Here is a 25,190-nt window from a genome sequence, read left to right on the forward strand (position 1 = left end):
GCTGTCTGCGGGTGGAAGAATGGATTGGAAGGGGGTTAGAACGGAGCAGAGATACTAGGTTGGAGATTCCCCCAGGAGACTATGACATGTGATGGTAATTGTTGTCTTTGTAGGGGTTTTGGGGATAGGGTTTTGTTCGGGGGTTGTGTTCTTATTTGGGGGGCCGGGAGTGTGCCTCCCAACCTCCCTGCTGGAACCAGCTTTTACCCTTGGCTTTTTAGGCCCAGCAGCATTTTTCCACTGCTGATCCCATGTGACTCCCACCTTCACTTTTCTCTTGCCTCGTGTCACCATCCATCCACCATTTCTCTGCTGCTGATCACAGTCCCCCAGCAATCATCCTTGGAAGTGTTCTGTGTGGGAGTGTGCCTCCCAAGTGGAAAAGCCTAGGAACACTGGAAATAGGGCAGGGGTTCTGGCGATGGGGACCTCAAGGTGGTGACTTTGTGAGGCCGAGAAGGAAGAGCAGAGTCTTGCTGCTGCAGATAGTACCCCTGCCCTCTTAGTTCTGGAACCAACAGTGGGACATGTTAGTCGAGGTAAGTTTAAGGCCTTCCTCCTTCTCCTGGCAGTTTTGATTTTAGTATTGGAGAACAAAGGACCGTCTGCAGTTACTTCCACATCTTCACCCAGCCTCTTCCTTAAATGTCTTTAATAAAATGGAACCAGTTTCAGAAAACCAGTAGACTCATGTAACTGTTGTTCAGGTTCTGGAACACTCCTATCAAATTGTTGGGTGCAGACTATTCTGTATTGCGTCCCAACATTGGATATTTTGCACACATTTATTTCTGATTCTTATATCACTTTATAAAGAATCAGGATAAATGGACGGTGTCTCAAGAGCTATGATAAATCTAGGAAAAAACTAGGACTGCTTTATGGTTACAGAATGAGAGAGAAGTCGGGGCATGGGAGGATGGGAATGAGAGGAAGGATATATTAGTAAGGAAGGAAAACAGGAAAAGTTGTAATTGGTTCATCATGTGTTACTTGCAGGGAAGTTACTATTTATCTTCCATTGGCAGATCCTGTTAGATTTTTCGTCTTTTCTGCAATGAACTTAATTTACAGATGTGACAGAGATGTGCTTTGTTTCTGTTGAAACACATTTTGGATGTGTTTGGAGCTAGCACTGTGAGGCGGAAATAACAGATACAGATAATGTTCTTTTCCAGTAAACATTCAGTAAATTAACCAGTTAGCTTGGGGTAGGAATAGTCTAGGAAGATGCCTTTAATGTAGTTTAAAGTAAAACCTACCCACTTGGCTTGTGCCCTTCACGGGAATAATTCCTGCCCCCACCCTCCACCCCTAGTTTTTGTCCTTGTTCTCTTGGTCAGCCCCCAGTTCCCAGACCAGTTCCCACACCAGTCCCCCTGCTATGCCCAAGGTCTGTGCACGGATTTTCTTTTGTCTCTTCCTTGACTCTCTGTCACCTCCCTCCTTTGGACCCTTTTTTCTAAACACACAGCATCCAGTCCTGTCACCTTGGCTGAAGAAAACCTATAGCTCTTCCAGACCTACTCCTTCTTGGAGCAGGATTGTCCTTAATTTCCCTGTGTGCTTTAGTGTGAATCACTGACCCCTCTGTGCTTTAATAGTTGAGTGGATACTGATAGTTATGAATGTATCTACCTTGTAATTTGGGTAGGGTTCACTAGTCAATCCCAAACAGTCTTCATGATGGTGAAGGAAATGGAGTTAAGAACCTCTCTGCTTATATTTTAGAGGTAAAAGCAGAAGAATCTTTTGATTTTCTTATAAACATTTTAATTTATTTTTTGGCTGTCTGAAACAAAGATGGACAAGATCCAGGACAGTAATTGCATACAGTGGACAAAAAGTGGGCACAGTGATAAAGGGAAAAATGCTTTTTAAGGGGGAAAAAAAAGCCTTAAGTAATATCCATCTATTTTAAGCAATATTTATCAAAAATGTTTAATATGGCATGAATTTGGACAGTTTTCTATCATGGAGCTTTATCCATATTTCTCCTTTTTCCAGGCCCCAAATTAAACAAATTAAACAAAAAGTCTATTAATGTTTTTAAGAAGCATATCCTGTGAAGGCTTTCCTTTCTGTGTTCTTTTTATTTCATAATTTAGCCCCTGATGGTCCTAGTGCTGGGACCAACGCTCCAAGTCCACTCTGTACCAAGCTCTGTTAGATGTTGAAGTGTGATGCTTTCAACAGATGGGCCACTCCTGACACAGTGCTGCACAGACCTGACCCCTCCTGGTGGCAGAGGTGAAAGCTGCTTTTCCTGTGCATGGCTTTCTTTCTGTAACCCGATTGCTAATGGACACGTGGGACTCCCTTGTCTCTGGCTTTTGTTTCTCCAGAGGTGATTTAGGAGAAGGGGGTGTATGCAGCCAGGACCATAGGAAATTGAGAGGTGGTGTGTGCACACCAGACTGCGTTCACATCACAGTGCTGCCACCCGAAGCTGTGTGAGGATGTGGACCTGGTAGCCTAGGTTTCTTCATCTGTAAAATGCGAATGATGACACTTAATTCTTGGGTTGCTGTAAGGACTAAGTGATGGGTTAGATGTGAGTGCTTAGAACAGTGCCTGGCGTTAGTACTCAATAAATATTAGTTTCTCAGCCTCAACAGAATTGCCATTTGGGGCCAGATAATTGTCTGTTGTAGGGGCTGATCTGTGCGTTGTCGGATGCTTAGCATCATTCTTGACATGTAGCCATTAGCTACCCCTCAAGATGTGACAACCAAAAGTGTCTCCAGGCATTGCCAAATGTTCCCTGTTGAGAACTACTATATAATAAATATAATATTTACTTGCTGTTACATTATTTTTGCAAAGCATTGTTACTCCTAAGATCTGGCTGGCTTCTGAAAGTGCTGTTCTCATCTGACACAGTTCTTTTTGTTTTGTTGGACTTGTCTGAGTTAATTCACTAGCTGGGTGTTAAGGTTAGTTCTTTCGTTCTGTGTTAGTATCTGAACTCAGTCTCCTTAGAACCATGTGACCTACCCCTAGGCAAGCCAGCTGCTCCTGGGAACCAATCTTCCAGGCTATCTTGTGACTCTTCTAGCAGAGTGAAGGCAGATTCTGTTCCTGTTCCTCTTTGAAAAGCCCTCCATACCTCTGAACCACCCCAAAAGTTCCAACTTTTATCCCCACGTGAACACATAGCTTTTTGTTCTGTTCTTTCTTAGTGTGGGATTCTTATGTCAGTCCTCTTCTCATTCTGTTTCATTAGGCTGCCCGGCCATTGGATGATTTTGCAGAATTTTAATTGCTTCAGTTTTACAGAATAAATATACATTAAATTTACAGTAATAGCAGGGTTGCTTTTTCATAACTTTACTTCTAACCAGTTAAAAACAAGTCTGTAAACCTTCTTCATTGCTTCCCAGAGGACTCTTTAGAGCATATATATGTTGCAGGGGCATCGTGATGTAATGGATCAGGTCCTAAAGTGAGACCACTCCTGGTCCAAATCCTGACTCCACCGCCTGGAGCTGGTTACTTCATCTTTTTACGCTTCTGTTTCTCCTTGGTTTCCTTTCAGTGGGGCTTTTGTGAGGAGCAATCAGATTAACACATGTAAAGTACAGTCTAGCTTATTATCTTGCTTATTAGTCACTAAATATTAAATATTGTTAGGTTGCCGGTTTGATTTAGCTTGAAGGAAAGGAAAATCTTAAGGAGAGACAGTGTGGTATAGCAAACAAGTACACAGAGATTTTGGAGTCAAATAGATTTGAATTTGAATCCTAGCTCTGTTGCTTATTTGCCAGATATGGGCTTGGGCAAGTGATTTAATCTTTCTACGTTTGTCTTCACAGCAACATATTCACTTCCAACCAATGATTCTAGCTTCTTTTTCCAGAGAAAACTGAGGCAAGTAAGTGTGATCTCTTTCAAACGTCTGATCCCATAACTGCCTGGCTTTATTTTTAGTGAGGCTGAGAATACATGACAGTCTGTGTCCCTTTTCTGTGCTCTCCGAGTGTACCGTGCGTACATCTAACATCATACTTAGCCAACTATTGAAATTTCTGTATTGCTTATCATTCTGCCCCATTAGATAAGTTCCTTGCAGGTAGCATTTTCTCTTTGTCTTTCTTTTGCTTAATGCATAATGAAAGCTTAACTGTTTGTTGAATGAAGGATAAAAACTAATTTGAAACAGATTGTTACATGTTAGATCCAGTTTATTGACTACTTATACAGTGCTAAGTCTTTCACACATACCTCGAATCCTTAAAGCAACCATATGAAGTAGGTGTTGCTAGCTTTGTTTTCTAGATTAGGAAACTAGTTTAAGCTTGCTCAGGGACTCGAGGTAGAGAGTTGTAGCATTTCACCCCCGTAAGAATTGTGGTCATAGGAGAAAGGATCTCCTGACAGGAGCTTTGGCCTTAGAGAGAGAAACGCAGCAACTGCCAAACTGCAGCATGCCCAGGAGGGAGCAGGGTGAGGAAACAGTGTCCTGACCCCTTTCTTCCCACCCCAGGTCCTGTCAGTGCCTCTGGGTGACATTCAGCAGCAGCTGGAGAGCAAGGAGGGGCCTGTGGGGCACAGGCTGTGGAGGCCAGCATCCTGGGGCGTGGAGCAGGGTGGAGATGGAACTGAAAAGTCACAGAGGCTTACCCAGCACAGTGTTGGTCTTTCTGCCCCTCAGTGTTCATTCATGCTTCAGGCATAAAAGTCACGTTCCTAGCTCAGGGGAAACACAAGTGCTCTGGTCACTGCATGCAGTTCATTTGTGCTCCCCTTCAGAACCCTAGCAGCGTTCCTCAGGTAAGGAAACAGAGAAAAAAACTGCAGTAAAACGAAGCTGCTGTAGTCTCTGCCCCTGGAGCTAGTCCTCTGGCTCAAGTTGGTAATCATACCTTTTTCCTTCTAGCACTTATTTTATGCTCCCCTTACCTTCTCCAGCACCTTGGCTGGTCCGAGGTGTTCACTGGTGGGGGCCCTGAACCTTCATTCCCTCAGGATCCAAGTCCTAAGTAGTCCTGTCTTTACCAGGTTGCCAGCTCCCCCTTGACCAGTGCTGTTGGCCAGAAATAACCGCAGGGCAGGCCTGTGGTCCCACTGGGCCCACGTGAGATACCAGGGTTGACTTCACCTCTCGCCTTCTCTGTGGAATGAGATGGGCACTCTGCCTGGTGGACCACATTTTAGGTCTCCAGGGATTAGCGTCATTTCAGAGCTGGTGTTCAGTAGCCTGTGGAAGGATTACACACGCCTCTTTCCCCAGTGGACAGTCACCCAGGTGGATGGCTGCAGGTACCTCTTGGGTCAGGTCTGGAGAAAGATTGATGGGATACACTTGTGGCTGTCTGTCTGGCCACCGGAATCTTGTATTTAGTCCTCCTTGGTCTGACATCCTGTGAATGTACTCCCATATACGCTCCTCAGACTCCTGGTAAAATTGTTGAAAGTCTGCAAATGTTTTGGTATAAAGGCAGCCTCCTCCCAGAGAAGGCTTTGAACTTCTCTCTGGGCTCTTTGGCATCTGATTCCCATTAGGAGGCAATGAGGGGTGATGGAAGTAGGTGGTGAAGAGAATTAGCGTCCCCTTGTGACACAACTTGTAAGGGTTTTGTGGGAAGGGGTTTAGGAGGCTGGGTCTCCTCAGGGCTCTAGGTCGCTGCTTTCAGCAGAGATGTTCAGCATTCTTAGCGTCATTGGTTTCTGCCCAAGTGCCTCCATCTGTGATTTAGGATCATTGGCCTTCCCAGTTCTTGCCCTCATGTTAGCATATGAGACTTTGCAGGGTTGCATGTTTAATTGATTCTGCAGCCCTTATCACCCAACCGTGGCTTTGATCTTTACTCCTGTCAGTTTAGCAGCTGCTAGAGAAAAAGGACCCCTTTATAATAGCCATAGATTTTCCACCTTTCTATTTGGAAATTCATAGCTTTCCATGTGTTGTTTGCACACATTCTCAAAGACAACCAGGAGCAGCCACAGACCACATCACAGTAATTCAAATCAGCGTTTTCATCATCTACTGGGACTTAACAGCACCTTGCTCACTGCCTATACTTCATCCTGTGAAAGGAAGTTTGAGTGACCTTGATACCACTGTGTGTCAGATTATCAGTTTCACATCCCCTCCCTCCGCAGAAGGGTAATCAGGGTCTTCAACAAAGCTTGCATCCCGTTTTTGAGGGTCTGTTTCCTGATGTTATTCTTGGTAGCAATTACTGCATCAGTCACATGACACACTCGAGTAATTGAAGGGACTCGAGCAAAGGGGCTATTTGCTAAGCTGTGTGGGCAGAGGTCAGAGAAGCAGCAGGGCATGGTGAAGCACCCCTTCTGCTAACAGTGTTTGGAAGCCATTACTGCTCCCAGGCCTTAAACTGTAGCTGTGAGAGAGGGGTCACCTCGTGGGAACTGTGGGCTTAGGTAGAGGAACCGCTGCCTGTTAGAAAGGGAGCTGGCGAAATAAACACCTTAGCATCTTGCTTCTCAAGCAGAAGCAGGGGGCAAGGGCAGGAGGCAGGCGGCCTCACTGTGAGTTCTGTAGAGGTCAGCCTTCTGGGCCTGTGGCAGGTGGAGAGTGCTGGTGGGTCTGGAAGGGCGAATGGAGACTATTTAGCACTATGGCCAGACTGGGATCTCTGTCCCCGATTGGAGGGTGCACCTTGAGTGCTGGGCTCCTACACTGAACTGCCTGCTATGCACGCAGGCTTAGCTGTCCCCTGGGCAATTTGTCTGAACCACTTATCCTGCCCCCCCAGCTCTTTCTCCCTCGTCTGTACCTGATGCCACTTAATGTCATATCTTATTGTCTCTTCCAAACGGAAGGCCTGAGGTGTGATGTTGCCCTGTAGTTCTGCTCCCGTGGGCCATGCACAGTAAGGCACAGTAGGCTTTCAAGCTCGTACATAATATGGCACCAGCAGGACCTGCCACCCCTGGGCCCCACATTCGCAAGGGACAGGTGGGGATAGTGCAGCATTATAACCTTCATCCTGTCGCCGTTTCTGCTGAAGATGGAGAAGGATGGGCTGGTGGGGGCCCGGAGGCTCCTGGACAGGTCTCATCTGCCTTAGAAGAGCTGTGTATCCCACTTGCTGTGATTTTTTTTTAGTTGAAGTATAGTCATTTACATTGTGTCAATTTCTGGTGTACAGCATAATGTTTCAGTCATACGTATACATACATGTATTCGTTTTCATATTCTTTTTCATTATAGGTTACTGTAAGATATTGAATATAGTTCCCTGAGCTATACAAAAGAAATCTGTTTTTTAATCTATTTTATATATAGTAATTAGTATTTGCAAATCTCAAACTCCCTGTTTATCCCTTCCTACCCCCTGTTCCCCCGGTAACCATAGATTTGTTTACTATGTCTGTGAGTCTATTTCTGTTCTATAGATAAGTTCATTAGTGTCTTCTTTTTTCTTTTTCTTTTTTTGGATTCTGTATTTGAGTGATATCATATGGTATTTTTCTTTCTCTTTCTGGCTTACTTCACTTAGAATGATGATCTCTAGGTCTATTCTATGTTGCTGCAGGTGGTATTATTTTATTTTTCATAGCTGAATAATATTCCATTGTATTAATGTACCACAGCATCTTTATCCAGTCATCTGTTGATGGACATTTAGGTTGTTTCCCACTTACTGTGATTCTTTAGCAGAAGAGCTGGAGGGCAAGGCTCTTGTCAGATGGCATCCTGATCTACTGGGGCTGAAGATGCTGCTTTTGTGGGATTTTAGGGTGCTTTAACTTATAACAAATGCTGCACCCTGAGCTTAGGAGGAGGCCATGTTTTCTAACAACTAATTCAACTGCATATAAATCCTTACTGACTGCATTTCCAGCAGCAAATCCAACAAAGTAGGCTTTGAATCATCTCAAAGGAAACACCCTTGTAATCAGTTAAATCTTGTTATACCTGATTATTCAATGTCTGCTAATAGATATTTGAAATCATTACTTGAATATAATTTATTTACAATTATTAGATCTCTCAGAGTTATTTCCTGAAAATAATCACCAGGGGAAACTGGCAGACTAACCCTTTAAAAGGTATTTGGTGTCCGTGGAGAGTATCGGCTGCTGTGTGTAGCAGAGGTGACATCAGTGTGATATCTTGAGTCCTTTGTCCCTGGGAAGGATGGTGATATTAAAATAATTGTATTTGTTCTGTATGAAGATCTACTGTATTATATTTGACCAGAAGTCCAGTGCATAAGAGTTACCCACAGTTGTTAAAATGCAGCGTAGCTCATTGGGTAAGAATCAGGACACTGGAGCCAGGGAATCTGGGTTCAAATCATTTAACCTCTTGGCATCTCAGTTGCGTCATTTGTAAAATGAGGATAAATAAATACCTACTAGACAGGATCCTAATCTGAAGCAAGCTTCGTCTTGATGCTCAAAGCCTGAAAACTACACTTTGAAAAACCCTGCTCTGCATCCATCTAACCAGAGTCCTTTTAGGTGAGAGTTGGCCATTAGTCCACATGAACCGTGGTGTTGAGCTTCTGGCATTTCTAAGTCGTAAGGAAGGTAGACGGGGTGCAAATGTTTGATTGTGGTTTAGCTACTGATTGGGACATAATCGAAATCATATCTCTAACCTGGGCCGAGACTTGATCAAAAGTAAATTCCTGCCAGAATAAGCATAGAATGGGTCCTGTGAACAAGGAGTGACACATCATGGTATTTTAAAATTACTCTGCTAATCAGTTCTTTTTTTTTTTTTTTTCTGTTGGTTAAGGTTGCATGATGGAATTTGAACATTACCTCAAGAGGTTTTATGTTTTGGATTAGCTAATTGTGTTTGTCCTCTGCTGACTGTTCCTTCGGACTCACTTTTTGGTGTCCTTTTGAGGCAATAAACCCAAAGGGATTATACCATGGACTACAAGGAAAGCTGCCCAAGTGTCAGCATTCCCAGCTCTGATGAACACAGAGAGAAAAAGAAGAGGTTTACTGTAAGTATGTAACGTAAAGCACACGGGACAAAACTGAACATAGAGAATATTTCCATTTCTGCCGCTGTTCTTCGTTAACCTGGAACGTCCTCCCTCGTATTTCTGCACATCCAGATTTTACTTATCTTTCTAATGGTACATCCCTGTGTACTGTAGTGGAATACAGTTTCCTGTCCAGCGCAGATTTTTGTCTGGTTACCTATCCCTTTGGAGAAGCTCGTGAAAGTATCTGATAGACCCTCTCACCAGAAGTTGTGTATACACGTGGTTCTGTGACACATACACCTCTCGGGGGTCAGCGGACTCTGGAAGTCATCGATCCCATGTGAAGAACCATTGTCTTGAATTTCCACAGTATCCTTCTTAAGACATTTGTCATTTTCTATTTCAATTTTTAAAATATTTAACCCAGTATTTTGTCTCTTTTTTCCACCATAAAGGCAAAGCCCATTTCTAATTTTACTTTTTGTCGCCATGGTATCTACTGTAGGACTTTATAAAGAATAAGCACAAGGAATATTTGGCTGAATCAGTGTATCAGTGACTGTTATTGGAGAATATTCACTTTTCTAATTAGTGTAAGTGTAATGAGACATACTGTATTTAATTCCAGTAGTCTTGTCCTCCCCTCCCTGAAAAAGTGTCCTTTATAACTGATCTAGTCTTCCTTGTAAGGCCCTACCCCCTGAGTAGTATGAAGAAATTCATTTAACCCAATTTTGTTTAACACTTAGTTTGAGCTAAAACTTGAGCTTTTGAGTAAAAATGTCCAGGCTGTCTTCATTCTACTCTCTTTCTCTTATTTGAACACACGCTCCTTCTCCCACTTGACATCATGGTTTATGGGAGGAGAGGTATCCCCTTTCAGTGTTTGTTCAGTTGATGACTGACCTCCGGGTAGTCTGGCGAAGGCCTGACATTCTTGTTATCATCTCAATCTTTGCCATTCCAGGTGCAGAGTGGTGGGTCTGGCAGACGTCCAGCTGTGGTTGACCTGATCCAGCCCTGGGCATTTTGTTGGCATCCATCGCTGGCATCTGCAGTTGATGAACTGATTTGTGATCTATTCTTTGTTGGCTTGGCTGACATGGCAGTGACTCACTGCTGACTCAGCCTCCCCTTGGTTCTTGATGGCTTATAGGGCCCGCTGAGGCTCTGCACACCTGTCACCTGCCCCTGACTCAAGTGGTCTACCCTGGGTTCTGACCAGGGGGTCACTGGACCCTGCCAGTTGAGTCTCAGGACAAGTGACTTTCAGTTCCGAGTCCATGTCACATGGGAGTTGAGGAACACTGAGGAGTTCAACCAGACCCTTTGACCACTCCACCCTGCCTCCTTAACTAGGTGGGGTGGGGCCCCCCAATGGTGGTTTTCTCCCGGAGTCCCGGACAAGGAGCTAGAAACAGCCCTTCTGTCTTCTGTTCTCTGTTCCTTAATAAACACACCTTACAGTGTGTGTCTGGCCATTTGCCTCTCCTCAGATGTTGCAGCCATGTCTTCAGCATTTATTCCACGTTTGTATAAGCCAGTTTTAGAAACATCACACAGATGGTAAACAAGAGGTTAGTATAGCTTGGATAAAACAGTGGAGCATGTGAAGTTTTCCTTCCTTCCTTTTGTGCTCATTTTTACCTGTGAGCCATTCTCTCCTTCAAGGGCATAACCTGCCAAGTTGGATGGAAGTTCATATATGGCAAATGTAGGCAGGGGTTCCCTCAGATGTCCTTTCAGTTTTCATGGCAGAGGTATTTCCATGTCTTCTGGGAAAGGATCAAGGAGGCCTTACACTCTTACACAGTTGTTCCCAGAGCCGTCCCCTGAGTTCTCTAAGGCTCCAGGGCCAGAGCGCCTTGTTCTTTCCTTCAGATCCTCAGATGTTGCCTTGCTGGAGGCTTTTTCTGACCACCATGTGTAAAACAGCACCTTCACACCCACCCTGCCCCTTTCACACTCTGTCCCGCTTACCCTATTTAGTTTTTTATTAGCAGTTGTCACCACCTGACATGGTTTGGGTTTATTTATGTGTGCTTTGCCTGCCGTTGTTCTTTGAAGTAAGAAGTTCCCTCACTAATACCCAGAACAGAGATGGATGTTCAGTAAGGATTTGTCGAGTTGATGCTGATTGATGAGTGGTAGTAGATTCATGGGTTAGCTGTTGATCACCGCAGTACGGTCCTCAGTCCTCCGGAAACTGGATTCTCGTTAGCACAGACAGACCACCCTGCCCAGCACAGACCTTGCCCCTCTTCAGCGTGCCTCTCTTTATGCTTGGAAACAGAAAGAGAAATGTCATTACTATTCAGTAATATTTTTATAGTCTAGTTCTCTTGGGTCTTTTATGTGGCTCTGTTCAGTGAGATTTCTTACAGAGAAATGCACTGCGTTCTAGGATGTCTTGACTTAAACGAAGTCTAAATTACACTTTCATTTGTCCACTCAACAAGTTGTCAGTGAATTTCTGTGTTATTCCAGGTGCCATTCTAGGCACTAGGGTACAGTGGGTAGCAGGAATGATCGCCCTTGCTCTCAAGGAACTTACATTCTGGTGGGACAAGACAGGCAATAAGGAAATATTTTTAAAATAAAAACTTAGTGAGATTTATTGTACTATTATTATTGTACTGTTTCTATGACATCTTGTGCTTTTTTTTTTTTTTTGCAAGAGAGGTTATTTTTTTTTTTTATTTGAAGAGTTTTTGTTTTTGCCTATTAGTGCTTTATTAGAACGTACTTTGGAAGCCCTTGTTGATCAGTCATACTGCCAATTAACAGCTCCACACGGCTTTATCTCAGTTCCTGTAAGTAGAGCTGCCACAGAGCTGCCTCGGCCAGGAACCTGGGTGTGGGCTGTAGTCTTGACTGTCCTTGAGTATCCAGGGGAAGCCACCTTATCCTACCAGGAAATCAGCACAAACAGTGCTGTTTGTGCAAGAAGCCCCTAATCACATAAACCTACGTTTCTGATCCATGGGTAGGAGTCCTGCTTCCCGGCCCCTCTGCCCCGAGTGCTGTATGAGATGACTCCCCGCTCTAGTCTCAGACACGAGCCTCCACTTCGCGGGCTCCCTGACCAGGTTCTTTATCCTCCGCTTCTGCGCTCTCTCCCACGTGAGCAATGTCATCTTACAAACAGTTCTGACATCTTAACATCCGATAGCTTCTTCCTCTAAGACAACTCAGTGCCCTCTTGGTTAGCACCAGAAGGCCATGTTGCCCCCTGGCGCTCACATTGGGTGCCTGGATGCTCTTTCTCTCTCAGCCTCAGTGATTCATCACTTATCCCGGTGACTGATACAGTGACTTTGCCTCACCTTCCAAGAGAGACCTTATCCCCTCTCTCCCAGGGGGATACGGCTTCACATTCTGGGGGCCCTCTTGCTTTGGGCCTGTGCATGTGATGTATCTTAAACAGTACTATGGAATTCATACATTATAATCACATGCAGTACTGGGGAGATGCTTTCCGCACAGTGTTATCTATCTATGAACTTGTGAGTGTGGCTTTCCAGTCTTTCATGGGAAAGGATGGTTTATCTATATCCGTATGCCCATCTTCTAAAATAAGGCTGGTTTACTGTTACCTAACAGACTGTGGACAATTGTAAACCCCAAAGCAACTCGTATCTCTTTCCTCCCATGTGCTCTGTAAAATAGTGAGATTGATATCCCAACCCGTACGTCAGTGAGCCTGTCCTCAGATACCTGGATTCTTGTTATTTTTCTCTTTAGAAATGATAAAAGATCTGTGGGGTCCCAAACCATTTTCTCTACATTGACATGTTGTTGAATTATATTCTGAGAGTATCTGTGGGATAGATTATGAGAGTTAATTTTATATTATAACTGTGGATTTGATACCTGTTCTGGTGTATGGAGGGTTAGATGATTTAGATTTTAGTCTCACAAGTCTGTGAACTTGGCCAGGTTACTTCACTTTTGGGGCCATCATTTCCTTATATGTATAGTGGGGGTTGTAATACCCATTCTGCTTACTTCATGGGGTTGTTGACTATGGTTGTGTGAAATTATGTGTATATGTGAAAATATTAAACACGTGTAAGATGGAAGTAGGGAATCTGAGGATAAATTCTTAGTTTAAAAAAATCCTGTGTAGAAGATGCCCTGAAAGGAGGAGAACTAGTAATTGTTTACTATGTGCCAGACGTCACTTTTGAAAATACTTTGTCATGTTAGGGTAGTGGTCACTGCTGGGGAAGAGGAGAGCAGACTGGTATCAGTTGAAACTATACTTTTATATTCTTGGGGAAGAAAATCCGAAACAAGAATCGCAAAATGTTAGAATTCAGATGATCTAAATAATACATGGGCGTACACTATGTTATTCTCTGAAAACTATGGAACTATTTCATAACATGTTAAAAATAAGGCACCTTTCAACAAGATAAAAGAAGTATTTCAGTTGGTATGCTCATGTATCTTGGAGAATCATATATAAACCTTAATGTCTAATAACAGTTTCGTGAGTATGAAAACAGGTTATTTGCGTATGTAAATAGCTAATGGGTTTTTTTTGCGATCAGATTTTATTTTGTTATTTTTTTTTATTTCCACAGGTTTATAAAGTTCTGGTCTCAGTGGGCAGGAGTGAGTGGTTTGTCTTCAGGAGATATGCAGAGTTTGACAAGCTTTACAATACTGTAAGTGACCGTCTACAAGATTTTTATTTAAAACAAAACACCTGAGAAAACTAGAAAATGGGAGAGATTTATTTCATAATTAAGTAGTATTTATATATATATATGTCAAACAAGCAGAAAAGGGTAAGAGATTTTTCAAAAGCATCCTAATTTTGTAATTCTTACCAAAATGAGTGAAGAGAGGACTGTTGAGAAGTTCCAAATAAACTATTGAAGTAATGAAAACTAGATGTACCACTTAAAATACATTTTTTGTCATAGAATAATCAGAAAAAGTCCTTTCTATCTACCTTTCTAACAACTTAATCATTATGCTCTTTCTGGTTAAAATTGCCCAGCTATTAGCTTTAGGTCTGAAAGTCTGTCATAAGCCTACTCTCCTTCCATAGTTTCATTCTCGGTTAGAAATTAGTCTAAGGTTCTAGATTTTAAGTAGCTAACACAACTGAAATGAATATTGACTTTCAAAAGTCTGACAGTTACCTAATAGATCATTAGTTATTTAAATAACTAAAATCTGTGTTATATATTCATAATTCAGATATTAAATATTACTTTAACCCAGTGTTTACAGTTGCGAATAGTTTCTCCAGGAAGAAGCTAGAGCCCCATGGTCATTGTAACACATCAGTCCAGGTCCTACACAGGGACCAGAGTTCGTGGAGAGCGTTGCCTTCCAGGTCACACGTATGCAAGGAGTCTGGAGAGCGCTGCCCGAGGAGGTCATTAGAGACCTCAGACTATAGAGACCGCTTTGGGTTCTGAGCTTTGCTCCAGTTAAGGAAAGAAAGCAGTTGGGCCTCAAACCCCAAATTTAAATTTCTCCTGCTCTAAGAATAAATAAAAATCTCCTTGTGTTATTTTAAAAATGGTGACTTACTGGGCATCCTCCAGAAAAAAAAAAAAAACTTTCATGTTTAAGAAGGTAATTTTTTCCATTTTCTCAACCCTATTTCTTGATTTAAAAAAATTGGGTTAGATAGGTATATGTCCCTGGGTTATCATTTGTAAAATACTTTAAATGTGGGGGAGGTTAAGCTGTCTCAGTTAGGAGAGAAATTGTTCCCTAAATGGGCCAGAGTGAATTAGTTGTTGTCTAGCTGCCTAACTTCCTGTGTTTTCTTAAGTCATGAAAGTTAGGCTTCTGATTCAGCTCCATTTAGCATTTCATTGTATTTGTATCTGTTCCAAATAATGTTTAAATGCTTTGCTAATTGAAATTGAATTTTTAAAATAATATTGCAGTTTTTAAAAATGACAATCTTTTTGTATGTAGAATTAATATATAGTCTAGAAAATCTGGAATATAGAGGAAAGTAAAACTAGATTAAACTTAAAATTTACCTATAATGTTGCTATTCAGAGAGAACTAATATTTTACTGTGTTCTTTTCTAGTTTTAGTTTTTCTTTAATGCATTTGCAACTAAACTTACTATACGTAGTTTTAAATATTGCTTAATCAAAGGGTATTGACACAGTCTTTTTGATTGCCATGCTTTTGAAATAAAATAATAGCCAATAAGTTTATACATGACAATGTCTTTTGTAATTTTTCAGTGACTAAAAAAATGATTTATGTTGGACTAGGTGATGATTGAATTATTAGCTCACCCTAATTATTTACATGAACACCATTTTTTTTTAAAAGACTTACACAACTCTGTACCAATTAGGATACCGGGATTATACTCAGATAAAAATAACATGTTGGTAACATAACTTATACATGTATGGATGCACACAGATAGTTTATGTGAACTTAGAGAGAACAAATTTTGTTCAGTGAACTGCTAGTAACTAAAAATTTGAGATTGGTTTCTGTATTTCTGTATAATAGCCAAAATATTATATAGGTTAGATTTACCTTTTAAATGCATTTCCTTTTGTAGAACTATTTATAAGAGGGCGAAGTGTAGGGGATGTCACCTAAACACTGTGGAGATCTACACCAGTGAAAAGCTTAGCATCCTGACAGTGATTTCATGACTTAAATAGCTGGTGATTAGTTAGGTGGGGTGTTAATATTTGAGTGTCCTCTAAGTATAAAGGTAAAGTAGGGAGGTTTGTTTGCGGCTCTCCTCCCACCATCTTCACAATAATTCTCTCTTCCCATCTAACAACCCGTCTTAAGCTTTTAGCAGAAAATTTTCCCTAATGTGTAGTTGAGTCTGTATCATCTGTCTCTCTCCTTTTTCCTCTGTTTCTCTTCCTTTTTTCACCTTTTTCTTATTTTCCCATTTTCTGTGTCCTCCTCTCGCCTTTTCTGTAACTCCTTCCAATTCTGCCTCCTGTGGTGAGGGGCAGCGGGATGGTATTGGTTGTATTCTTTGAAACTACAAAGTGGGGTTAAACCTGGGCTGGATTTCCCAAGATTGAAAACACAAGAGTCTTTCCCTGTGCTCCTCTTAGAATGAAAGAAAAGATAAAAAGTAAAATTTCCAATCATGTTAACTATCAGTTTAAATGTGTTTTTATGACTGTAGTTTGCATTTGGAAGCTTTCTTACAGAACTTGTTGAACACATACAGAAGTAAGGAGACTAGTATGAATAGAGAAAATAACATAGTGGACCATCTACCTTCAACCATTACCCATACACAGCCATTCTTGTTTCATCTCTGTCCCTACTTTGGAGCAAATTTCAGATGTTGTATCTTTCCATATGTAGATATTTCAGTACACACCTCTAAAAAGATAAAGATTCTTTAAAAACACACACAGAATATCATGATCACATCTAAAAATAATTAACAATAATGTCTTAATGCCAAATACTCAGTCAATGTTTGTATGATTATAACATATGTTATATGTGTTTATATGTAACTGGTTGATAAGTCTATGAAGGGTCTTTTTTTTGTGGGGAAGGGGAGAGGGTAGAAAAGAACAGCTTTATTGCTTTGCCAGGCAAAGGGCCTATGAAAAGGGTCTTTTAATCACTAAGTTTCCCCCTTCACCCGCCTTTTCTTTTCTTTACAATTTTTTATTGAAAAACCAGAGTCATTTGTCTACAGATTTTTTAGTATGAATTTTGCTGACAGCATTCTTATGATGTCGAGTGATTAATATACTCTCCTATTCCGTGTATTTCCTATTATTGAGTATTTAGATATATATATATGTATATGTATGTGTATATATGTATATATATACAGTGTGTGGTTTCTGACATCAAGCTTATAATAAAAATAAGCATTAACCTGCTTTTATGACTTTACTGCCCCAAATTTAATTTCTTCAGGACCAAGTGTTCTTTCTCCTTGAATAAGCAAATCTGATAAACAAATGTGTTAGAATATTAATAGGAGGAAGGGTAGAGCAGAGGGTATTGAAGACAAAATTCATCAGTTTAGGAAACAGTTGTCAGTCTGTTCATTTAGAGAGAACACAAAGATCACATCTTCTCCTGAGGTAATAAACAGTGAGTAACATGTATTCAAAACTGACACCCCAGGTTCCAGTCTAAGCACTTAATGTAAATGATTTTCTTTAAGCCTCACAATAAGTCTGTAAGTGCTAAGGTTATCTCCGCTTTGAGATAAGAAAACTGAAACACAGAGGACCTTGGTTATCCAGTCATAGAGATACTAAAGTGTTTTATTGGGGCAAAATATGATTAGTCAGACTAATGGTATTTTATTGGTATAACTTAATAGTGTACATGTCATCATGATATACCTAAAAGTTGGTCTTATGATGGATTTTTTTTGAAAATCAAATTGTATATTGTTTTGATACATGAGTAACTAGAAGACTTATAAAATTAAGTTTCATATAATGTTATTTTTTTCAATTCTAGTTGAGAAAACAATTTCCTGCTATGGCCCTGAAGATTCCTGCCAAGAGAATATTTGGTGATAATTTTGATCCAGGTAAGCAGTAACTTCTTAGAGTGACCATAAGTGATGGTTGAAGGTTGAAGAGGTAGTTATCATGTATTCATTGCACTGTGCAGTAGTACAGGACTTTACAAAGCTAATTGACCTCATACTCTTAACACTTTATATGTTTTAATTCATTCAGTCCTCACCACAGCCCTTCAAGGTGGGTACTGTTAACATCATCACTATTTTGTAGATACGGAAACTGAGGCACAGGTTAATTAATTTGCCCAGGGTCATATACAGCTAGTAAACATCAGATTTGGAAGTTAAATGCAAACAGTCTGGCTTCAGATAAATTTATTGATCATTAAGGATAATGTGCAGTACTTTTCTAACAGTGAAGGACAGTTTTTTTATATCCAGAAACACTGACTGAGTGTACACTTTGTACATGGACGGCACCCTGCAGGCCCTTGAGTGGGATGCTAAGATAATATCCTATTGTTCACCTTGGGGAGCCTGATGACACAGGATCTCAGAAATCTGGAGGCTGTATGTATGTCTGAAGCCTCAACTTCAAACTTTTTTTTTTTTTTTTTTAGCTAGAATCCAAGAAATCAGCCCAGTACATAAATGGCTACTTAAGGAGAGACAGAAGTCTCTCTCCACCAGAAATTCAGTGCTACAGGGGGATCATGACAAGCTATAGGGTTCCTTCCTTCTACATCATCTCACCTCCTCAGCTGATTTGCTTGTAGGCTTGTAATCCATCAAACCTTCGATTCTTTCCATGTCTGCTTTCCTGGTTGCTGCTCAGGATGGAAGGTCTAAAATGGCTTATCTTGACTGTGCTTCTTCCTCTCTGCAGCCTAACCTCATGCCATCGCTTTCCCTTCCAGACCTCCTCACTGTGCCCTGTGCAGCTCTGCCCATGATGATCAAAATCCTTTATCCTCCAGCTTTTTCATGTTTTTCACATTCTTTAATTAAAAGTGAATTTTCCCCCCGAGGCTGCCGGAATCCCCTGTAGCCCTCTCAACTGGAAACTATTCTTTTACACTTTCTGAACCTCAGGATTGGCAAGGGTTCTCATTTCCCCTGGTTTTTGTTGTTTGTTTTTTTTTTCAATTCCCGTATTTATGTGGAATTTTTTTCTCTTGGGAGAATTTAGCACATTTGCTGTCATTGCCAGTTTGTCTTACCTGGCTGTAGATTTTCCGAAGGTGGGTACTTTATCTGTTTTATTTACTTACAGTGCCTAGTAAATATTAGATTCTCAGTAAATATTACTCGAATACATGAGTCTATTAATAAAGATTGAATCGGCACAGTAAAGCCAGATTATACATTCCACAGATTGATTCTGTAAGCTAGTGGCTTTTGTACTTAGCTGCAGAACCCTTTTTTCCTGATAAGATCTTTTGCAGAAAATGTCATGTGTAGAACAGAGAAACATGGAGCTGCTTTGTTGGTGCAGCAGTGAAGTCTGTAGGGCACAGGTAGAAAAGCATCCTGATGGGCAACACGTGGCCCTTAGAGTTACTTGCGTGAAGTGGAGACATGGTGTGAAACCAACGGTATGTAATGTATAGTTGCAGAGCAGAGAGGAGACAGATTAGAGGCTGGGAGACTGGTTAAGGGAATATGCCAGTAGTTCTCGAGTCAGATAATGAGAATGGGGTGGAAGTGGGGCTAAAAATTGAGGTAGGAAATATTTTAATGAAAAACCTGCGAGAAATCTTGGTGATTGCTTAGGGAGAGTAGACGTAGAGAGAAGAGACTCAGGTAACTGAAGTGTCAGGCCTGGGTGGATGAGAGAATTAATTAATTTGAAGTGGCAGAAGGACATTTAAGAGGACTCACACTACACATTAGTGATTAATATGAGGCCTCTGAAGTTGGTTTGGAGATCTGTGGGGCCCTTAGTGAAACCCTAAAGTCAGAATCATTTTATCTAGGGAAGAAGGCGAAGAAATAAAGACCTGCAACATTGCTACTTCATTGCTAAAGGCAAAATACCACACAATACCCTGTGGTATTTATGTTTTGGTGGATTAAATACTTGATAGTAAAAACTGATCTTTATTGAAGGATATTTTGAAATCAGTCCTGAGCATATTGTATGTACTTGGAAACAGTGAAGTAGACTGTATGTCATCGATTCTGGAAAGCCTTTCATTGGGGAGATCAAATCTAAGTCATACTCAGCAAACCAAAGATGCAAAGATTGGTAAGATGCTCATTTGATTAGGCTTTGGGGAAGCAGAAATTCTCATATTTTGCTGGTGGGAATGCAAAGTGGTGCAAACCATATGAAATTTGGTAGTTTTTAGCTACACTATATATGCAATTCACTTTGACCAAGTAATCACATTTCTAGGGATCTGTTCCAAAGAGAAGCTGCATATGAAATGATGTATGTGTAAGATTGTTTATTGTGACACTGTTTTTAATAGCAAAAACTGGAAACAGCTAAAATATCCTTCCAGTATTGGAATACGATGCAGCTGTACAAAAAACAGAAAAGCTCTTTGTGCACGACTGTGGAGTGATCACCAGCATTCCTGGTTAACAGAAGTAGATGTTAGACATCCTTGGATGAATCTTGTTTATAGCTTTCATTTTGGAACCTTGTGCATACTTTAAACAATTTAAAAATAAACATAAAATGCAATAATATAGCAGTCTCTAACAATTGAAAGTTGAAGAAAAAGCTAACTATATTCTGATTTGTGGTGACACATGGAGAATAATTATTTTAAATGACTTTAAAACAGAGTTTCAGCTGTATTTTCTTCATGAGACAGATGCTGAGGGCAAAAAAAAATGCACAAAGGAATTATACTCTGCATTCAACAGTCTTATTGTTAATACAGGGTCATTTTCAAATTGTGTTAATGTCATGAGAACCAAGATTTTAAGCAGAAGGGGAAAGAGATACAAATATAAAACCAAAGATTTTAAGTAAAAAATCTTACAGTTTTAAACTTGATTTGGAAATACGGTATGAAATTATGATTTATTTATCTTTTTCTCAATACGTATTTCCCAGCTCTCTCCCTTGGAAATGGCTGAAAACAGTAAAAAAAAAAATAAATAAATAAGTAGCCAAGAATGTCCTTAGCGTCTAGCTTGTAATCTCTAAATACCATTTTCCCCTCAAAGGAACCAGAGTTCCATGGAAAAATGGCAGTTCCAGATCCTGGGCAAGAAATGTACAAGATGGTTCTAGGACATCCTGTCTGAAAGCAAAGATGCTGTCCAAGAATACTGAGGTTTTATTGAGAGGACACAGGAGCCCAATTGATGGGGATTTCATTGGCCAAAGATGAGAAAGTTAGAGCATGAAGAAAGAAATTGCTGTTTTAACTTAACCTCATGTTTGACAGCTACCATGTAGAGTTTTCCCGAACATCTTTCTGAGTTCTTATGCTGCAGCTTTTAAGTCCATGCATGTCATTTTCTTTTTTCCTCCCCCCACTTCTTTATTCTGATGGTTACCAACCTCTGTAAGATAAATTTTACATGCTTGAGGCGTATTTTAAAGATTATTTCTACCTATACTTTTCAAAGTTAAAATTTCACTTTGAATTTAAATATCTTTCTGTAGCCTACACACAGAGATAGCTATACATTCTTTTTTTTGCTTTTTTTTTAGTAGTTATATGTTTCTTCTGTTGTTGTTTGTTGGTGTTTCCCCCACTTTAACAGAGGCACTGGGGATTGAACCCAGGACCTTGTGCATGCCAAATGTGCACTCTGCCACTGAGCTAGACTCCCCACCCTGCAATAGCTATACTTTGTATATTGTAAATAGTTTAATATCAAACCTTTTGTTGATAGGATCTTGGAGTTAATATATAAACTACTTCTTTTTGGCAGCTTTGAAAAAACAAGATTATCTTTATTACTGAAAAATAAAATTATAAAGTAACAAAAACAATTTGAGTTAAATAAGGGATGGGCCATATGAAATTTGGAGACTGTGAATGCTAGAATGTATAATCATTTGTATTTTATTTATTCATTCACAAACATCAGTTAAGTACCTTCCAAGACTAAGCTAAGAGCTAAATAAAGGCATGATCCTTGCCTTCAACAGCCTATATAGAAACCACTTTAATTTTCCAATTTTAATCTTTGCTAATTGAAGAGAAATAGGTTTATACAAAATAAAAACCTACTTTTAGCAATGGAGTTGGTAATACTCAACCAGTTACTCACCATTCCCAGTTGCAAGGATTTCAGTATTTCTTGGGTGTTTGTTTGTTTGTTTAGTTGGTATGGTTTTTCAGTCACCTGTGTCATTGTGTTCATTTTTATTCATTACCGAGTAGTACATGAGGAATTGGACAAAGCAAAGTGTCTCTCCAAGTTTTGCACTGAGTCTGTTCAGAACCTAAAATAGGCATTTTGTGGGAGAGTTTTCTTTTGGGGAAATATGTTATCTGCTTTATTTTAATTTTGCAATCATCGTATTTATAGATTTAAAAATACGTATTTGTAAGTATTTATTCCTCAGTGTATATCAAGAAACATGAATTAAGAAATAGCTTCTTAATCTAAATTCACTGTCTTATGCTTGTCTGTTCTTCTATAGCTGTACTGGTCATAATTACATAGTCTGATATAAGTAATCCTAATAGCATTGTCTCTCTTAACAGATTTTATTAAGCAAAGAAGAGCAGGACTGAATGAATTCATTCAGAACTTAGTTAGGCATCCAGAGCTTTACAACCAGTAAGTATTTTCATTGTGTTCTAAAGAAGCACTGAAACCAAACCCAAGCTACTGATACAGATTTTATACATTCTGTGGAATGTTATTGTGCTATAAATTTTGTGAAATCTTCCTCAAGCATTCCCTCTGGTATTCTTAATCTTCTTTTCCCTCCAACAACTCAAGGCTCTAGTTGTTTTCTTTCTTCCTCTGGTACTTGCACTTGTTTCGCAGATTAAACTTGAAAAGGAATTTGCACGGTTAAAACATACTGCTAATTATTTGATGTTACACTTATTCATGCATTCAGAAAGCATTTCATAAGTACCTGCTGTGTGCATTGGGAATAAAAAGAGACATGAGTGTCACTCCTACCTTCCAGAGGCACAGGCTGCCAGATTAGTGGGAGAAACAGACACATAAACAAGCAATTAAAGCAAAGAAAGTTTTATGATAAAAATTAGAAGACAACAGAGAAAATGTGGCCAGCTTTTCTAGGGGGAGGTCAAGGAAGGCTTCCTGGGCCTTAGAGGATGTGCAGTCCTTCCAGAAAAAAGTTAGAGAGAGCCTTCCAGGCGAGGGGAGCAGTACATGGAACAGTGTCTACGGAGAGCCTGCAACATTCAGGATGCTTCACAGTATTAATTCAGTATTAACATTTCGTGGTGACTGGAACACAGGGTGGGTTTTCAGAAAGGAGATGAGGCTGAAGGGCTTGGCAAGGACCAGTCACACATGCTACTTCTTGTTTAACCTGGGGTCAGCATTCTCTTGTCCCAGACAAGGCGCCCCCATCCTTCTCAACACAGCCTTATCTAGGCAGCCACTTAATGTAAAGGCGCTTCCCTAGCTGTGTGTGTGTGTGTGTGTGTATGTGTTCATCATAACGATTGTGACTTGAATAGGCATTTGGATTGTTTCGAGTTTTTGTGTGAACAGATGTTTTTATTTCTTTTGGGTATATACGTAGCAGTGGAATTGCTGGGTCATACAGTTATTATGTTCAACTTTTCGAGGAACTGCCTAACTTTTCCTCAGTGGCTCTACCGTTTTACATTCCCACCAGCCCCTACCCCTTTTAAAAATTATTTTTCATCTGTCTGAATTTCTTGTAGTGAATGTATATTATGTGTATTTAATTATTAAGAACAGTTTAGGAAATCTTGCTGTTTGCAACAACATGGATGGACACTGAGGGCATGTGCTAAGTGAAATAAGTCAGAGAAAGATACATGCTGCCTGAACTTACTTATATGTGCAATCTTAAAAAAAACGAAATTCACAGTCATGGATACAGAGAACAGATTGGTGATTGCCAGAGGTGGGAGTAGGCGAAATGGGTGAAGGTGGTCAAAATGTATAAATTTTCAGGTATGAAATAAATAAATCATGGGATGTAATGTACCGCATGGTGGCTGTATTGCATATTTGGAAGTTGCTAAGAGTAGATTAAAACTTCTCATCATACACAGAAAATGTGTAACTATGTGTAATGTTGGATGTTAACTGGACTTGTTGTGTTGATCATTTCACAATATATACAAATATAGAAGCATTATGTTGCACACCTGAAACTAATAATGTTATATATCAATTATAGCAAAACTTTAAAAAAAAAAAAAAAAGAACAGTTGATAGGAGGTACCTCAGAGGTAGAGATTTAACCATTCCTCAGGATTGTCATTAGTCCTTGCAAGGCCCCTTGTTATTTTAGTCCGTTTTTATCTCCTCATCCCCACTGTTGATGCCCACTTCAACAGGTTTGTTATGTCTTTGGATATCTGTTTATCAACGTTGCTTTGTGTCCGTGAGTGTTTAATATATGCACATAAATGGTGCTGTGCTGTGGTTCCTTTTTCTGACTGCTGACTGGTACTCTGTGCAGGCAGTTGCCATAGCTTGCTTACTCATTTCCCTCGTGGGAGATGCTGTTTTGCTTCTGATTCACAACGGTAGAGAATGCTGCAATGAGTATCCTAGTTACATGTCTTTCACTGAACCTGTACATAATTTTTCCTGTGGTTTATTCTGAGAACTAGAATTTCTGGCCCCAGGGAAAAATGCATACTCAGTTTAGCCAAATATTGCCAAATTGCTTTTCAGAAAAGTTGCCTCATTTTACATCCTCACCAGCAATACATGAGGGTGTTCCTTTCCTCTGTATCCCTACCAACTTTGGGTATCATGTGTCTTTCTAAATGTTGCTGGCTAATGGACATGAAGGGATCTCTTATTGTTGTTTTAATTTGTGTTTTTCTGATTACTAGTGAAGTTAGGCATCTTCTTAATTTTCCTTACCATTTGGGTTTTCTCTTCTATGAACTAACTGTTTATGCCTTTGTCCATTTGTTTATTGGATTCCCATTTTTTAAAAGTTAATTTGTTTATTCCTTTTATAGTAGTGATCACTAATGGATTTGTTTGGCTCTCACTGTAAATGCTACTATAATTTTATTTTCATGTTAAAAGGGAGAAAAACTGTAGAAATGCAAAGTCATAATAAAGTTAATTTTTGTTTTTAGTCCAGATGTCAGAGCATTCCTTCAAATGGACAGTCCAAAACATCAGTCAGATCCATCTGAAGATGAGGATGAAAGAAGTACTCAGAAGGTAGTAAGAGGAATTGTATTTTTTAACAGAAAAAAAATACCATTCCCCAAAGATGAAATTATTGCCACCTTTAGGACGTGTACTTCAAACAAAGTAACTTCATCCACTGTAGATTGTCTACTGTGTAGGGGACATAAAAACAAATGTGTACACCTCTTACTGATCACTGTTTCTTATAAAATTTATAAAATGAGTACTTTTTATAGTAAAAAGTAATACATGTTAATTAAAGAAAGTTTTGAAAATAGTAAGTTAAAAGTATTACCCATATTATCAACAAACAGACCTAATAACTATTAACATTTTAGTGAGTTTCTTCTAATCTTCTGTTAATGTATGGGAATTCTTAAAGTTATCTAATTTTAATTATAAGTATATGAAGTTTTCTGTTCTACTCTCTTCACTTTACATATTACCTTTTGATCATCATATATCTTCATCA

At 39.9% G+C, this 25,190-nt stretch overlaps 1 protein-coding gene across 11 annotated transcripts in view; it reads left to right on the forward strand.

The window, feature by feature from the left end:
• The window catches only part of SGK3 (serum/glucocorticoid regulated kinase family member 3), a 96,019-nt gene that overhangs the window by 46,147 nt on the left and 24,682 nt on the right, over positions 1 to 25,190 (forward strand). For 8 of the 11 annotated variants that reach the window (XM_010988231.3, XM_064480848.1, XM_064480853.1 and 5 more), the window contains 5 exons: positions 8,720 to 8,936; positions 13,511 to 13,594; positions 17,395 to 17,467; positions 22,084 to 22,159; positions 24,661 to 24,748. In XM_010988231.3, coding sequence (XP_010986533.1) covers positions 8,859 to 8,936; positions 13,511 to 13,594; positions 17,395 to 17,467; positions 22,084 to 22,159; positions 24,661 to 24,748 — 399 coding nt within the window. In that variant the 5' untranslated portion in view covers positions 8,720 to 8,858. Of the gene's footprint in view, positions 1 to 3,855; positions 3,875 to 8,719; positions 8,937 to 13,510; positions 13,595 to 17,394; positions 17,468 to 22,083; positions 22,160 to 24,660; positions 24,749 to 25,190 lie in introns of those variants that run through there. The other 3 variants (XM_031441533.2, XM_031441538.2, XM_010988310.3) reach the window with 2 other exon arrangements.

The sequence above is a fragment of the Camelus dromedarius genome, chromosome 30 (genome assembly GCF_036321535.1).
Source record: "Camelus dromedarius isolate mCamDro1 chromosome 30, mCamDro1.pat, whole genome shotgun sequence".
In the NCBI taxonomy this organism is placed as follows: domain Eukaryota; kingdom Metazoa; phylum Chordata; class Mammalia; order Artiodactyla; family Camelidae; genus Camelus; species Camelus dromedarius.